Below are 16,058 nucleotides of genomic sequence, written 5' to 3'. Positions count from 1 at the left end.
TGATGGGAAGCCTCAGAACAGAACCCAGCAGAGCAGGGAAGGGCTTCCAAATGCAACATTGGCAAGACAAATGGCAGCACTCAAACCAGACAGCACTCCTAAGTAGCATGGGGTAGTGGTGAGAGGACAGGGAAGAATGCTGACTCCTTCTGAGCCCACAGGGAGCAGTTTCTGTAGCTTTGTAAACAATGGAGGACCCAGCTGGCCTGCACCTCAGGGCAGCCAGACACTGCAGTCTGCAGGCAGCAGGCAACAGAGCAGAGTCAGAAGCATCAGCCTTGATCCCCTTCAGAACATGACAATAGCACTCAAGGTACCTTAGCGCCTGATCCTGAAGGGGACCTTCCAGGAAGACAGAGTAGGATTAAGGATATGTGCTAGCTAACAGAAATCTTCAATGTCAAGCAGCCACTGTGGCTCAGTGCTAACAAAGCCTACAAGTTATTGAGGAGTCTTTCCACAGCAGGAAGGGCCAGACATGCTCCCATGCTGGGACAGCTCTCCCATAAAGAATTGCAGTGAGGGGCTCTGGACCTGCAGCTAACCCCTATGCAAGGGCAAGACCAAGAAGAGCTATGCCTGCCAACCTTGCCAAGACCATGCCAGGCCTTCTAGAGACCTAGGGCAGCAGCAAAGACAGGATCTGGGAACATGGCGGGAACTGCTCAGAGCCTTGGGATGACTTCCTACCAAGATTTGGAAGTCCAGATCTCTGACAGGTTTATGCACTCTCCTAGAAGTCAGCTCTCAGAAGGAACAACTAACTGTTGGGCTCAGTCTCAAGCTCAGAAGGTCAGACCCTGAGGAGCCACACTCATCCTAGAGGGCCAAGCATCCTGTTAACTGATGGAGCAGAAGCTAGACTCAGGACTAACCGGGTTCTAACATACCTGAACTTAAAAGGCATAAGAAAATTTGGTTCTAGCCTTCACTTTCTTGACCTGAGCTTGCCAAGGATAACCTGTGAGACTCCATTTCTCCTGGGAGCTAGCAGAAGGTTAATGCTCTGGTCTGTTGGCACGTGTTTGCATGGTGTCACTCGCCCTCATGGAGGAATTTATAATAAGCCAAGCTGAACATTTCCAACTGGACAGAGATAAGAAATAAATCTAAGCGTGGTTTGCAGCCTCTGGGTCAGGAAGGCCTTACAGACCACTTACTGATGTTCTAGTCTGACAAACCCCATCAAGAGCCACCAGGAGCCAGAACTCCTTCTAACAGCCCACACTTACGTGGGCAGTGCCTTGGTCCTCGAAGGATCAAGGGTCTCAGTGGGTTGAGCTCAAGGATCATGTTTCTCCCTGCACAGCTGACTAGGGGTATAATGGCTACCCCAATTACAAGCTGAAGAAACTGGGGATGACATATTCCCTAACTCCTAGCCACACCTGAGGCATGCTTCACACGGTGAGAGCCAGCCCCAGGAGGCTAATCACTGCCCTAAGGGAGGACAGAGGCGCTGTGAGCTCATCACTTGCCCAGCCCTGACCTATCAGCTCTGGCTGGAGACAGCAGCCTGGACAATCCTGGATTTAGCCAGTTATTTGGCTTCCACACTAGAAAAACACTTCAAGCCCCTTGTTCAGCAAGAATGGCAGTCCTCTTTGCTTCCATCTGCCACTGTTTTGTTTATTTCTCAGTTTGTTCAAAGCTCAGGAAGGGAAGATGACTTTTCAGAATCCAAACACTGAGGCAAGAATGACACAAGAGTCTATAAGGGAAAAAGAGAAAGAGGGAGAGGGGGACTCTGCTTTAAAAAAACCTTTGAGGCCAAGGAGAAGGCCTCGGCACTCTGGCCACAGGCAGAAGACAAGGACAGCAGCAGTCTGACTGCTCCAACACAGGCTGGGCAGAACTTCGGAGAGAAAAGCCCACCTTAATGGAGGTGCAGGGTGGTCCAGCTGGGGATGGCCCTGTGTCTATGTCTAGATTGGCTCCATGGTTTGAACTGCCCTGAGTCCAGGCCCCATGGAGCTCTGGAAGCAGCTGTAAAGTCTATACAGAGTGCTCCAAGATGGCAAGTACTGGAGCTGAGGGTTCCAGAGCTGGGGCTGCAGGAGATGGCACAGAGAAGGAAAGGCCTATTGGGTGTCCTGATGACTGCCAGCCTACACTAACAAAGCCAGACAGACCCTGGGTTCACCCAACAGCACCCCCCAACACAGTCTCTCTCTCTCTCTCTCTCTCTCTCTCTCTCTCTCTCTCTCTCTCTCTCTCTCTCTCTCTCTCTCTCACACACACACACACACACACACACACACACACACACACACACACACGCCATGGAAAACGTTGCACTTAGAAAGTACATGCTGTGCCAATCTGGGGACAAAACATGTAGACAAAAAGCAACATGAGAGGCAAGACCACAGTGGGTGCTGGCCCTGGAGTACAGCACAAGGCCTGGCTAAGCATACCACTGTGAGGATGTGAGACCTGGGCTGGACGAGACAGGGTTCTAAGTAAAGCTACAAGTGGGGAGCAGAGCACAGAGGGCCCCAGGGTGCCTAGGGACAATGGCATATTCAGGAAAGGGGATTCAGTGGGGGCAAGGCAAGCAGTGGAAGAAGGCCATTCTGAAGTAGTCACAAGCAGATGTGAGAAAGAGGCACAGCTGCCCATTGACATCAGCCAGGGGAAAGGGCAGCTGCCCACTGTCATGGCTGCAAGATTTGAATTTTGGAAAGATCTCTGATTGGGCAGTGTAGAAATAACAGGGTGGGCCCAAAGAGGGTAAGGACTATCCGTTACAAGACAACGGCCATAATAGAGACAAAATGATAACAGAGCTTCCCACTGAGGACACAGTCGACCCAAACTGTCCCAACTGCTTCCCACTGACCTGTACTGACTGGGTTTTTTTTTAACTTGAATGCAGGATTTTACATTTATTCCTATTAGTGGGCTCATTTGATTGGTTCTGGGCTAGTATTCCAGGCAGCTGAACTCATTCTGAATCGTGATTATGTCATCCATCACATTAGCTGTCCCTCGAAGCTTAGAAGCACTGGTTAAAGCAATACCCTCAATGTCTCCATTACAGTCTCTGAGAAGAGGTGGGAAGGACGGGGACAAGGACAGGCCCGTGGCAAGCCTCGCAGAGTGCAGTCAGCACAGAGCAGCCGCTGAAAACACACGGCGCTTTGCCTAACTCCTTGTTTTCCCATCTGCCAGCTCAACTTCCTCCTGCTTCTCACCTATGAAAGGGAGGCAGCGTGACCCCTCACAAGGGCGCAGGGTGCGGGGTGAGCAACTGCATCTGATGGAACCTACCATAGCACCTACCCCAAGTACATTCCCACCCTCCTATCCCCAGCTTGCAGATCACAGGCCAGTGTCTATCACGGAGTAGGCCTGCCAGGCACAGCAGGGCAGCAGCCTCCTTCTGTAAACCGCTGCAGAAACACGTACCAGGCTTGTTTTCAGACACAGGACAAGCAGCCACACAGTGGTGTGAAAACACTAAAGGCAGGGTCCAGGAAGACAGTGCAGAGTGGTCAAAACAGAACCACCACTGGACAGAGGACAGACAGCTGTAGATCAGAAACCAAGTAACAGGATGCGCAAAGCATGCCGGTCTGGAAAGGCCACCCTTCCAACCATGTGGCATTCTGACAAAGGCAAAACCATGGAGACGGGATTCCAGTGGAAGGCGAGGTGGATGAACAGGTGGCACAAGGGTTGTCTACTGAGGACTAATGGATAGCACACGTTGTTAGGCATCTGCCAAACCCGGGGTTACACCCTGGGGGTGAGCTTAATTAAACTATGAGCTTGAGTTGATCCTGATGCATTGATATTGGCCTGTTGGTCACAAGTGTGCCACACTAATACAAATAGTCAGAACAGGGAGAGTACGGCTGGGAGGGAGGGAGGGAGGGAGGGAGGGAGGGAGACTATGCAGGAACTCCCCAGTGTTACCTTTTATCTGCAGGTGCTCTAAAACAGTCATTAAAAAGAAAATAAAGTAAAAAATAAGAATTTATTGCCAGATTCCAGGCATGGTGGCACATACCTTTAATCTTAGCACTTGGGAGACAGAGGCAGGTAGATCTCCGAGTTCAAGGCCAGTCTGCTCTACATACGACAGCCAGAGCTACATAGTGAGACCCTGGAGAGAGAGAGAGAGAGAGAGAGAGAGAGAGAGAGAGAGAGAGAGATTTCATTTCATTTCTAGCAATCCCAACCATACAGTTCCTTCCATTGAGCACTATGAGGCAAGAAACCCAATGCCAAGTGCCAGTTGTCTACAAGAGGAGCAGTTTCAACAATGCACATGCAGTCAAGAGTGAGCGGACAGAGAGACCCAGCCCAACCCAAGGAGATGCAAGTGTTTGGTGCCATCAGACAAAAAGGGACTCATGATAGGAAGTAAGCTGTGTCACAACAGGAGACAATTTGTGACATACCTACCTGCCAAAACAGCACAGTGGCCCCGAATGCACATCTAACACTAAGGTTCAAGCATGTGATGGAGGCTGAGAAAGCCGAAGAAGAGGCACACCGTCTACGGCTGGATCCTCCGAAGTCCTCAGGACCCCGGGAAGCAGACAGCACTAGGAGGGCGGGGTACTGGAGCAGCACATCAAGCAGTGGGACCTGGCAGTGACAAACCTCTCCTACATGGGGAGCACACATTCTCTCTGCTGGGAGTGTGAACCTAGACTTCCAGAACTTCAGATAAGAGCAGCTCTCGCCCCTCATCAAAGAAGCATCTTTACTCAGCAGACAGAAACAGTTACAAAAAGCTACAACCACTTAAAATACAGAAAACAACTGACTGTGGGGCTCAGTTCCAACGGACACATCTACAACACAGCCCTACACCTAAGGCTCGGGGAACAGTGTTGAAGAGGGTGTTCAAAGATTGCAAGAGCCAGAGGACCGGAAAAGATTTCTGCAAGACTGTGTCTTCTAGATAGGACAGTGAGGCTACCCTCATGAAATGCTAACATTATGGCTCCCTAAACAAGACCCAAGCAATGACAACACCAGCTGACCTGCCAATGTGGATGAAGGAAATCCCATATGGCCCCACTCCTAGAGGAAGAGCTGCAGGCAACTAAAGACTGCTTAGAGAGGGAGAGTTAGCCTTTCCCGGGGAGGAGCACCCTGACTGGTTATCCAAGCCCAAGTGGTCAGCCCTAAAAACATATGCATATAAGCAATACGAAATGGACACACACACACACACACACACACACACACACACACACACACACACCAATAATGAGTAAAGAATAAGAGGCCATGAATTTGAGGAGTGAGTGGGTAACACTGAAGGAGGTTGGGAGGAATGATGTAAATATTTTATATAAATAAAAAAGGGAAAGGGGGCTGTAAAAAAAAATAAAAGAAAAGACAGAAAGAAAGAAAGAAAGAAAGAAAGAAAGAAAGAAAGAAAGAAAGAAAAAGAAAGAAAGAAAGAAAGGAAGGAAGGAAGGAAGGAAGGAAGGAAGGAAGGAAGGAAGGAAGGAAGGAAGGAAGGAGGACAGAAAGAAATCAGCTGGTTCATTTTCAAAGGTCCCTGGAACTGTTTAGAAAAGATGCAGTTACAAATGAACAGAAAACACAAGCCCCTACTAATGCCTGTCACTCTGGTTATCCCCCAACCCAAACTCTGCAGAGCAAACCCCAAACTAGGAGTACAGAGGAGAAAATTACTGACAGCCTAAGTCTGGGTGAATAGGCTTTGGCATTCCCTGGTGGCCAGACTTCACATCCTCTCAACCTGAATAAGCAGACGAACAGTCCACACCTTGACCTGACTGAAACCCAGACCCACAGTACCATGAACACAAATCAGAAACTTGAGAGCAATCTGATAGACAGAAGCAATGGCTGGAAACCCTCGTCAGTTTTAAAAACCTAGCTGTTATCATACATACAGTAGAGAGAAAAAAATAGCAACAGACATATACTATGTAAAGCAGTATTAAAAAACCCCAATCAGAAATGAATTTAACAACATACTGTAGCTGGAAGTTTCTCTGGTCCCGCCCAGCCCCACAGTCCCATGGCCAATTATAAAATAATCACTCAGAGGCTTAATATTATTTACAAACTGTATGGCCTATAGCAGGCTTCTTGCTAGTTAGCTCTTATATCTTAAATTAACCCATTTCTACTAATCTGTGTTTTGCCACGTGTTCCATGGCTTACCAGTCTGCTGGCATGCTGTTCCTGGGGCAGCAGCTGGCGTCTCTCCCCACGCTCCATCTTTCTCTTTCCTGTCTCTCTCCTTGGATTTCCCACCTGCCTCTAAGCTGCCTTGCCATAGGCCAAAGCAGCTTATTTATTAACCAATGGGAACAACATATATTCACAGCATACAGAAAAGATATCCCCCAGCAACATAGGAACAACAATAAAACACACACACACACACACACGCACACACACACACACACACACACACACTGAAAACTGTAAAAAATGGATAAAGATAAAATCTAAATTTAAAACTATACCATGTTCATGAAATGGGAAACTTTATATTGCAAATAGTATCAATTTAAAAAAAAAATACCAAACCCTAATAGCTTCACAACAGCCCCACTGAAAATCCTACCTTACTTGTTTTGTTTTTAAGAAAATAGCAGGATAAGAACAAACTATACGCAAAGAACTGAAAACCTTCATGATAATTTCTTTAAAGAGCCAAGTTGAAGAAATGCTTCAGTAGTTATGAAAGGATGGGCAGTATGAAAGCCCAGCAGTCCACTGACAGAAAGGAACCAAGTCCAGAAACAGACACTTAGTTAGATTCAGCAGAGATGCCAAAGCAATCTCATGCAGAAGAAAAACAAAACTATTCTCAACAAATGCCTAGGCTTGGTTGCTGACTTGACAGAATCGAGAACCTTCTAGGAGACAGTCCCCTGGGCACACCTGTAGGGACTATCTAAGTGAAGGTTGGCCTCTGACCATGTCTAGGGGGTCTTGATGAGGTTGATATGGGAGGGCCCATCTTAATTGTGGGTGGACCTGAACCCTAGGCTGCGTGTGAACGCATTCATGACTCTCCGCTTTCTAATCATGGGTGTGATGTGACCAGCCATCTCATGCTCCTCGGCCAGGACTTCCGGCGATGATGGACTGTACCTCTGAACTGTGACGCAGAATAAGCGCTTCCTCCTTCCCATTGCTTTTGCCAGGACATTTTGTCACAGCAATAGGTAAAGAAACTACGTCTATGGTCTCCAGAAGAAAAACGAAGGCATTCGTGAGTCGACCAAGGATTTTCAGTCAGGATACAGAAAATAATACACAACCCCAAAATGATTTCATCAAAACAAGAGGTTTCTGTTCATTAGAAGACACTGTCTGGAAAATAAGCTGATGTGCCGTGACTGGGAGAGAGCGCTCTCCAGACACATGTCTTAACAAAGGATTACTGTGGCATAAACGAAGGGTAAGGAGGAAGCATAAGGTAGAAGAAACAGCATTCTGATGTCAGAATGGGCAGGGCTCACATGCACAGCTGGTGAGTACCCGACGTGGTAGAGAGGGTTTGTGAAGAACTTTGACTTTTTCTTATGAAAACTCAACATCTTTCTACACTGAGAAGCGAGTACGTTAATGAGAAGGCACGTGCTGAGCATTCACAGAAACATCACAGCAGCCAGCATAGAAGTCAGCTGACTGACATATTCAGGCAAGGGAGAGCTTGGTGACTTAAAGGAGTAAGTACCCTTTTTGTTCAGGCAAGAATGTGAAATTTTATGTTTCTCAATGCCATTTAAAAAATTTTAATTTCATTTTCAAATTGCTTACTGCTCATTCTTAATGAATCTTTGTAGCCCAGTTAGAAAGGACTTCTGTCAGTTTGATATACCTCCATTTTATTGACCAAAACTCTAAAATCACATCTCTGACTCTTCAGCACACAGAGTCAGCCTCAGTGGGTATCTGAGTGAGGTCCATGTTTCCCATCTGTACGTTGGCAGGTGCTCCATCTACTCACTCCCAAGTCAGTAGGGTCTCCTGCAGACTGTTCTCCTCAATGTCCACAAAGGCCAGCTCAGAGCCTCCTGGCCAGCACGGTGGCCCTCCCTAGTTCTCCGTCCTTTGAACTGAGTAAGCAGGAGTCGCTCCCTACGCTCGGACAGGTTGAAGTTGCAGCTGTCTGAGCTCATTCCTGAGGGTCCCGACAGCCCCACTTGAAGGTCACCTCCCACACCAGGACAATGCCCACTTCAGGCACCAGCCTTCTCTGGTGGCCTCCTCACCAGCAAGTTCTAGGATAATGGAGCCACTTTCCTTCTCATTCCTATTCTACCAGGCCACCAACCAGTTCTCAGATTGAATAATTCTTCCCCAAGGAAAGGAAATGTAAATGACTAATTATAAAAGGCAACGGTTCTTTTCTCCTCAAAGAAGCTGTCCTGCTAAGTAATGAGTCCAAGAGTAATAGTATGACTTCAGGGTAGGCAAGTGTGGAGCCGTAATTCAGGAAGTAATGGCCAGCCGACAGACCCTGGCATGAGTGCTGTTAGCGAAATGAACAGACTGGCAGAAGCACAGGACTAATCCCCTAAGAGCCACGGAAGGATGCCGGCGGCCTGCAGCTCCTAACTGGACCCACACCTTGGACTCCACGACAGCAAAGGGCTGAGACTCTGTGGATGTCAACCCCAGACTGCACCCCCAGAAAACTAACATTCAAACCAGCTTCATCAGGCCTGCAGCCAGCACCTGTCTCCACACAATCCACTATAAAGAACAGTCAGCAGAAATCCTTCATATATATTTCCTCAGTCTACACCAAGTCATCCCCAAAAGGAAGCTATAGACACTCAGCAGCATTAACTGAAAACCTGTGTGCCAGGAACAGAGCTGAGGCAGGAGGATCACAAGTTCCTGAACAGCCTGGGCTATATGGAAATATCCTGTTTTAAAGCAAAAATAGAAAACTGTAGAGCGACTGAAGAAACTAGGCCCAGCAGGTTCTTTTTTAACTCCACACCTCTTGCTAGTACTCAGGGCAAAAACAAGTGTCCCTGCATGGGCCTCAAACATCAGTCACTGGACCAGCTGACAGGAGACCCAGAAGGCCTCACCTCACCGCGCATCCACATGGCCACAGGGAGCCAGAGCTGGTGAGTGCTTCATCAGCAGGCACTTTTCTTATAGCCTCATTCATTCATTCCTTAAGACAAAACCATTCACCAGAATTACAGACAGGGTCTCCTGGGTGCAAACATCTGCTGACTGCAAGCCTAGACTCTTTCTACAGTGCTCCTTTCTGGGGTGCTGTTAGGATTCTATCTGGCACTAGGATGTATTGCCTCACCACAAAGGTGTAGCCCAAGCTGGCCTCAAACTCATGACCCTCTTGCCTCTGCCACTTCAGCATTTCCTACCAGCATGGGCCACCACAACCAGTATCATCAGGTAGGTCCACACAGAAGCATAATCCAGAACACTCCCCTAACCTGTAGATCACTCCCCAGACTGTGATCTGTATAGTCCCTGGGCAGCGCCTGGGTGCCGTTCTCACACACATTCCCATGGGGGTTACAAGAGAGTGAGTTTGTGCTCTGGCTGACCCCAGGACTCAAGGTGTCCCCTGGTCCAGCCTAAGACTGTGCAGTACAAATGCTCCTCGTCGTAGGAATTCTTAGAGTTTTACACTAGCATTTATTAATTATATATAACAATGGGTTTTGTTATATTTGCATACATTGCATTATTACCACCCACCCCCACCCACCCCCATACACACATTTCTGAGACGTCCTTCCCCTTCCCAGTTAAACTTTCACCATTTTTAGTTTTGGTTTTGTTCTTTGAGTCAGGGCCTCACTATGTAGCCCTGGCTGGCCTGGAACTCGCTATGTAGACCAGGCTGGTCTTGAACTTGGCTTCCTAAGTACAAGGATTAAAAGTGTATGCCATCCTGTCCAACTTTAATGTTATTGTTACTTTTTTTTTAAGATTGGGGAGAGGCACAGAGACCAAAAGAGGGCGTGGGATCCCCTGGAGCTAGAGTTACAGGTGGTTGTGAATGACCTGAGTGGTCTTCTGGGAAAACTCTTAATTAGGGAGCCATATCTCCAGTCACCCCCACCCCCACTTTCGCCCTGACTCCTGAGGGGTAGCTGCACCACTGTGCCTGGCACGGCTGTCTTAAGCAATGCACAGCTGACTCGCAGTCTCCAAGCCAATCCACTGGGGCAGTTTCTTTTCTTCAGAGCATCAAGCCCATCTCCCCACTTTCTCTGCCTCTGCTGTTTCTTGGGCTGTTTCTCACCTACTTCCACCTCCATCTTCAGTTTGCAGGTTACCACCTACCCTTCCTCCCAGAGTCCCTCTTTCCATTTGTAGTCCACACCTTTCACCTCACACCTCTATGGTTCTGACTTGATTCCCCTCTTGAGATTTGTTTTATTTATTGACCCTAAGCAAGAAGGACTTAAGACTCCAAGGCCAAGTGGGTATGGTACTCAGACTGTAACTTCACAAACAAAACAAAACAAAAACCCCAACTTCTCAGTCATCATCTTCTCAGTGCTATCTTCCCTCCAGAGATTCTGTCTGGGTTTGCTCCCACCCCTTCATATCTCATTCAGTCGCCTGATCCTCTCCGGTTGTGTCTAATGGGTTGTAGAATGTGATGACTGTAATCTGGCTGCCGGAAGTTCCAGTTAGTTTGTTACAGACTGTGCCTCCCCGCCCTTTACATTTTAAACCTAGGCATACCATGACCCTCTCAGTTAGTGTACTAGGGCTCCCATCCTTGACAACAGTGATGTTGGAGCTCCCCGCCTGCCACACAGGCTCACTGCCTGCTCTATTGTTGGGAGCCAGGCCGACCCAAAGCTTTCCCTAAAGCCTTGATGTATGGAGAAGGGATGTACTTCCTTGCCTAAAACCAGGAACATGCTTGGCAAGGCCAGTAATGGCCTGGGGCCAGGGTCTTGGGGGAACCTGTGACTTCAGATCCTGGAAACTTAACTCTTGCCTCCTAAAGGGCTGTGGTTATCAGTCCAGAGGCTGCTGTGCGCTCAGTCTACGATGAACTTGAAATACCCTGTGCTCTCCTTGTACAACATTGCTGGATTAGCTTCCTGCTGACTTCCCCCTGTTGTATGATAGCTTCCTACTTATTCTGTCCCATTTTCCCTTGCAAACAGTATAAAAGATGCTGCACTTCTCAGTAAGCATGATGGCATGAGCCATCAGCTTGTGCAAGATAACTGATTGCAAACTTTCATGTCTTCTTTATCATCACATCTCCTAGTTCTCTCTGTCAGGAACCTGGCCCAGATCACTCCATACTCTCTATGAGCTCTGGAAGAATTAATAGTTAGCAGATCAATTACAAAAACTCAGTGGGCACAGAATCTCCAACTGAGGACCACAATGAACCAAACATAGCTACAGCTATCCAGAGTGTCCAAAACCAAACAAAAGAAAGATGTGGTTTCTACCTCTAGATCTCAACCTGGGGGGGGTGGCAACCCCTTTGGCAAACCTCTATCTCCAAAAATATTTACAGTATAATTCATAACAGTAGCAAAATTACAGTTCCAAAGTAGCAATGAAAATTTTATGGTTGGGGTCATCACAACATGAGGGACTGTGTTAAAGGATTGCAGCATTAGAAGGGTTAAGAACTACTGCTCTAGAACCTGCCCTACAAAACAACTCACTGTACCTACTTCAGCAAAGCAGAAGCCATGGGAGCCATGGGGATCCAAATGTGGGCCTCTTCATAGGCTGTATAATCTGAGGCAGTGGCCTGTCTCTCTGAGCATCTACCTGGTGTACAGGTATGACCTTGGATCTGGTACAAGGTTCAGTGCCCTCATGTAGGAGATACACCCAACTCCCATTTTCATCCCTAAAGTCACTGCCTATTAATCACAAAGCCTGTGGCCCTAGTTTGGTTCATATTCTGGAGCCATGAGTCCATGGAAGCCCCTAAGGAAGTATGTGGATGGCTAACACACTTTGATAAGTCAACCTAGCCTTATAGAAACACTGGGTATTTCTATAAGACATGGGTAAAGTCAATAGAGACATGGGTAAAGGCCAGATAGGAACATCTGCATTCAACAACACCAAGACTGCTTTCTGAGGCCTTCCAACCCAGACCATGGCACATGAAATGGATATTTGGGGAGAGAATTTCAAGAGAACAAAGACTGGAGGAGAGAGAGGTGTGACTAGGAGTGGGAAGTGGGCTAAGAGACAAGTAACTACTGGTAAAGGGCAGGGCCATTCAGGCCCTCGGGGGACAGCCAAGGTTCATTCAAGCCTGTATTTTAACCAAGCTCATATCCTCACAGGCTAACCTAAAAAGACACTGGCTCTTGCATGGAAGGGCCCCAAAGTCTCCAGTCTCCTGGGACTGCCTTAGCCACAAGAAATACAGTCAAGCTCCAAAATCCCAAATGGTGGAACAGAGAGCTTTCAACTGCAACTCACATGAGGCTCACGTGGAATCAATCCTCCCACATGAAGGAAAGACAGATAGCTACCACTGAGCTGCAAACATGCTGTAAACACAGGCACCAGAGGAGTGGCGTGCCTTCTGCTTGTCGGCCCTGTCAATAAACTCTTTGCCCTACAACAAACTCGGGAGAAAAATGAAAGGCCGGCATTGATTCCGCTGTACAGCGATCTTATTTACAAACAGAAGCCAGATAATCTTGGATTTAAATGGCACAAGTCCCATCACTCACAATCAGAGACGCGACAATGATAATTTATAAACTTTTACATTATGGTTCAATCCTTTCTCTTAACATGGAAAGGCTAAGTTCTGAAGGAGTAAAAAATATGAAAACATTAACAAAGGAGGGAAGTGATGAATTGATGCTTGGGCCAAAACATGTCTCTAGTGGGCACATTTGTCTTTACAAGAAACAAAATAAGTCAAGAGCCATCTGGATCAGCAGCAAAGAAGAGGTTTCCGCTCTTCAGTTACACAAGAGGATGCTCATTTCTCCCCATCCACCTCAGGTATGAAAAGCAATGCAAACCCAGGTCTCCTTGACATACCACTGGGCTGATCTCTTCAGATTAAGCCTCGGGGTCTAAGCCATATATTTTCTGAAGCTTCATTTGACCTTCAGGTCCAGTACATGAGCTGAGACCTCTTCAGCAGAGACACCTACTCAGAAAGATGAGGGCCACTGTGGCCCAGATAACTTCCTGATGCCCTGAGGGGATCATGGTCCTCCTTTGCACAGCTTCTACAGTGACTCCCAGAGAGAATCTTGGGAATTTGGTCCCTGGTGACAGTTAAACGCCACTCTAGCCTTCCCATCCTCTGTCAACAAAACTCCTGGTCCTCCTATGACATCTCCTTTAGCCACACTCAGTCTTGGGAGCCTGCACTTGCCACCCCTGTGCACAGTACTGAAACACCAGGGCTCCAGCCCACAGTGTGTCCTCTAGGCATGCCCATTACTCAAGGGCAGAGCACAGTACTAGGTACAAAGCAGGTGTTTAGGAAAGGTATTACAGGCTAGAACAAACCCAAGCATTGCACAGGGCATTTAAGGGCTGGTCTGTGGACTTCAGCCATTGCTCTACAGGTCAGTGAGCTCCTGACCCCATTCTTAGTTCATCAGCCAATGAGGTCCCTTCCAGGCACTCTGCAGGTTTCAACACACACAAACACTGTTTACATAAAATCAAGCTGTCATAGGACTTTTCTGTGAACATCCCAGTCACTAACCCTAGCTTCCATGGAGACCAACAATGTCCCTAGAACTCTAATAGCTGGAGGCGCCCCATGGACCAGGCACAGTGGGAGTGATCCATGCATATAGAGTAATGCCACCAAAGCTGGAAGGACTATGGGCTGCTCACAGGCCTAGAGGGTACAGTCTAGGGATGCTGCCTGGATCTGACACTCTTTAAGGGACAGGTGTCCAGGAGTTTATCAAGAACTCAGGGCCCAGTGCCCACAGTGGTGCTGAAGGCTGGACTATACAGGCAAAGCAATGGTCAGACCAGAGCATGGGGATCAGACTCCATACACACCTTCCTATTGGAACACTTGGCAGGACACAATGGTTATTCCCAGAACCAGGGGCATGTATGACCCATCTCATGCCTTGTGACCCTGGGGAACATGTGTTGCTCCATATGGAGAAAGGCTACCTGCTTTTTCAGGCAGACAGCTTCAATTCAGAAGCCAGCTAGTGAAGTATAGCCCAGTGGCCTTCCTACACTTGGGCTGCAGTGTGTGTTTGTCTAGAGTCTCCCGAGCCTCCGGAGCCTCGGGCTCACCTGAATGCCATCCAGCAGCTTGCTCATGCACCAGTACGTGTCAGCCTCAATGTTGCGAAGCACCTCTGCGGGCACACTGGAGACATCGACCTCATCCACATCCTCCTGGTCTGTGCAGAACAAGCATGGAAGATACAAGAAGCAATCAACCATTGAAATAAACAAATGGGGGATGCAGCCATCCGCATGCACGCCAGCCTCCCTCTACCACGGTTTTCATCATGTTGAATAAATGGCTCATGAGCCTCACACCTCATCACTTAATGGTTCTCAATTTTAATACCTAATTAGTTGCAGATAATTAATATTCTGAATCCACTCTGATTAATTAGCATAATTAATATATTGTAAATTATTACTTCTCAGACATCTCATATTCTAAAAAGAGAAAACCTACCAAATATTGCTAAGCCCTAAGATCTGAAAGTTTCTCCATCAGAGTTTTCAAAACTCCGCTTCTAATAAATTTACATATTCATTCAGTAATAATTTCTCTAGACCACAATTTCTGAGGTAGAGCTATCCAAACTGCTCTGAGTAAAATCTTCTGTGCTACCACCTAACACCCCAGAAGGCAGAGACACAGATGAGCTTCAGAGGAAACAATGAGCTCGAAACAATTTCCTTCTAAAAGCAGAGAAAACAGATGCCTAATTGAAATGGTTCATCAGATATTTGAGCAAACTCATTTTAGACCCTTAGAAGGACTATCACCCAGGAAAATGCTCATAAACAATTTAAGAATTGACCACCCATTTTATCACTTTATTTTCATTTTATTTGCAAACACATGTGCATCTTTATAAAGAAAATATTCTTTAAGAAGGAAACATTTTAGCCCAGATACATTTAGAAAGTTTAGGCAAGGCCCAGCAATGCTAACAAAACTGCTAACAATTATCCTGAGTTTATCATTCTCCCATCCCCACTTCTGTACTTGAGACCCACCCACTCAGGTAACCCGCCACAACTCTATCCCCATTGTCAGCTTCTCTAAGAGCCTGGGGCATGCAGAGAAACAGCAGTGTAGAAGAGGTAAACAGGCCGGAATTCAGGAAGTCCACAATCTGCACCCCACAACAGACCTGGGTCAAGCCTCCAGCCTCCCAATCATCCTCAGCCATCACTTCAGACCATCTTCACAACTGCTCCCCACAGAGTCTGGGCCACAGCCCAGCAGCCTCCTAACCATCCTTAACGATGACTTGCTCACCAGCACCTGCCCGGCTCCTGGCACACAGAAGGATGGGAACACAGCCTTCCTGGTTCTCTGTGTTCAGCAGAGACCAGAAAGGTAACAGGGAAAAGAGTTGTCACATCAGGGTCCCTGACTAAAAGGCTACAAGCAAGCTCTTTGTGCTGACTTACAAAGCCTTGAGATGGTGACAGCCCTACACACAACCAGCAGGACCCATCTCTTTGGTCATGTAAGTCAGTGACTACCAGCTCATATCTCACCCACAGTGATACTGGATCTGTAAGAAACCTATGCAGAAAAGTGCTAATGCCCCAGCTCTTTCTGGGCATGGCTTAGGTTCAGCGTTTTTGTTTTTAAATTGTGACATAATTCATACCATGAAATCAACTTTTTAAAGATGTAAATGAAGGACCTTCACCACATTTACATACTGCAAGCACTGTGTAAAGAGCTTGTGAGATCACCACCATGAACTCCGGGGCATTTTCCTTACCTCAGTAAGGTACCTTCTGTACCTTTCAGAAATCACCCCCTTCCTACCCTCCTTCTACCTAACTCCTGTCTGCAGCCATGCCTATTCTGCATGCCTTGTAGGGAGGAGCCCACTCCT

The 16,058-nt window shown here is 47.4% G+C and overlaps 1 protein-coding gene across 7 annotated transcripts in view; it reads right to left on the bottom strand.

Moving 5' to 3' along the window:
• Tbc1d22a (TBC1 domain family member 22A) overlaps positions 1–16,058 on the bottom strand; it is a 301,414-nt gene that overhangs the window by 141,591 nt on the left and 143,765 nt on the right. For all 7 annotated transcript variants that reach the window (XM_052748584.1, XM_052748580.1, XM_052748582.1 and 4 more), the window contains one exon: positions 14,251–14,360. In XM_052748584.1, the coding sequence (XP_052604544.1) occupies positions 14,251–14,360 (110 nt within the window). The remainder of the gene's footprint in view (positions 1–14,250; positions 14,361–16,058) is intronic.

The sequence above is a fragment of the Peromyscus californicus genome, unplaced genomic scaffold (assembly GCF_007827085.1).
Source record: "Peromyscus californicus insignis strain IS unplaced genomic scaffold, ASM782708v3 Scaffold_20__1_contigs__length_68692818, whole genome shotgun sequence".
NCBI classification, from domain to species: domain Eukaryota; kingdom Metazoa; phylum Chordata; class Mammalia; order Rodentia; family Cricetidae; genus Peromyscus; species Peromyscus californicus.
This window is presented reverse-complemented; position numbering and strand designations above follow the sequence as displayed.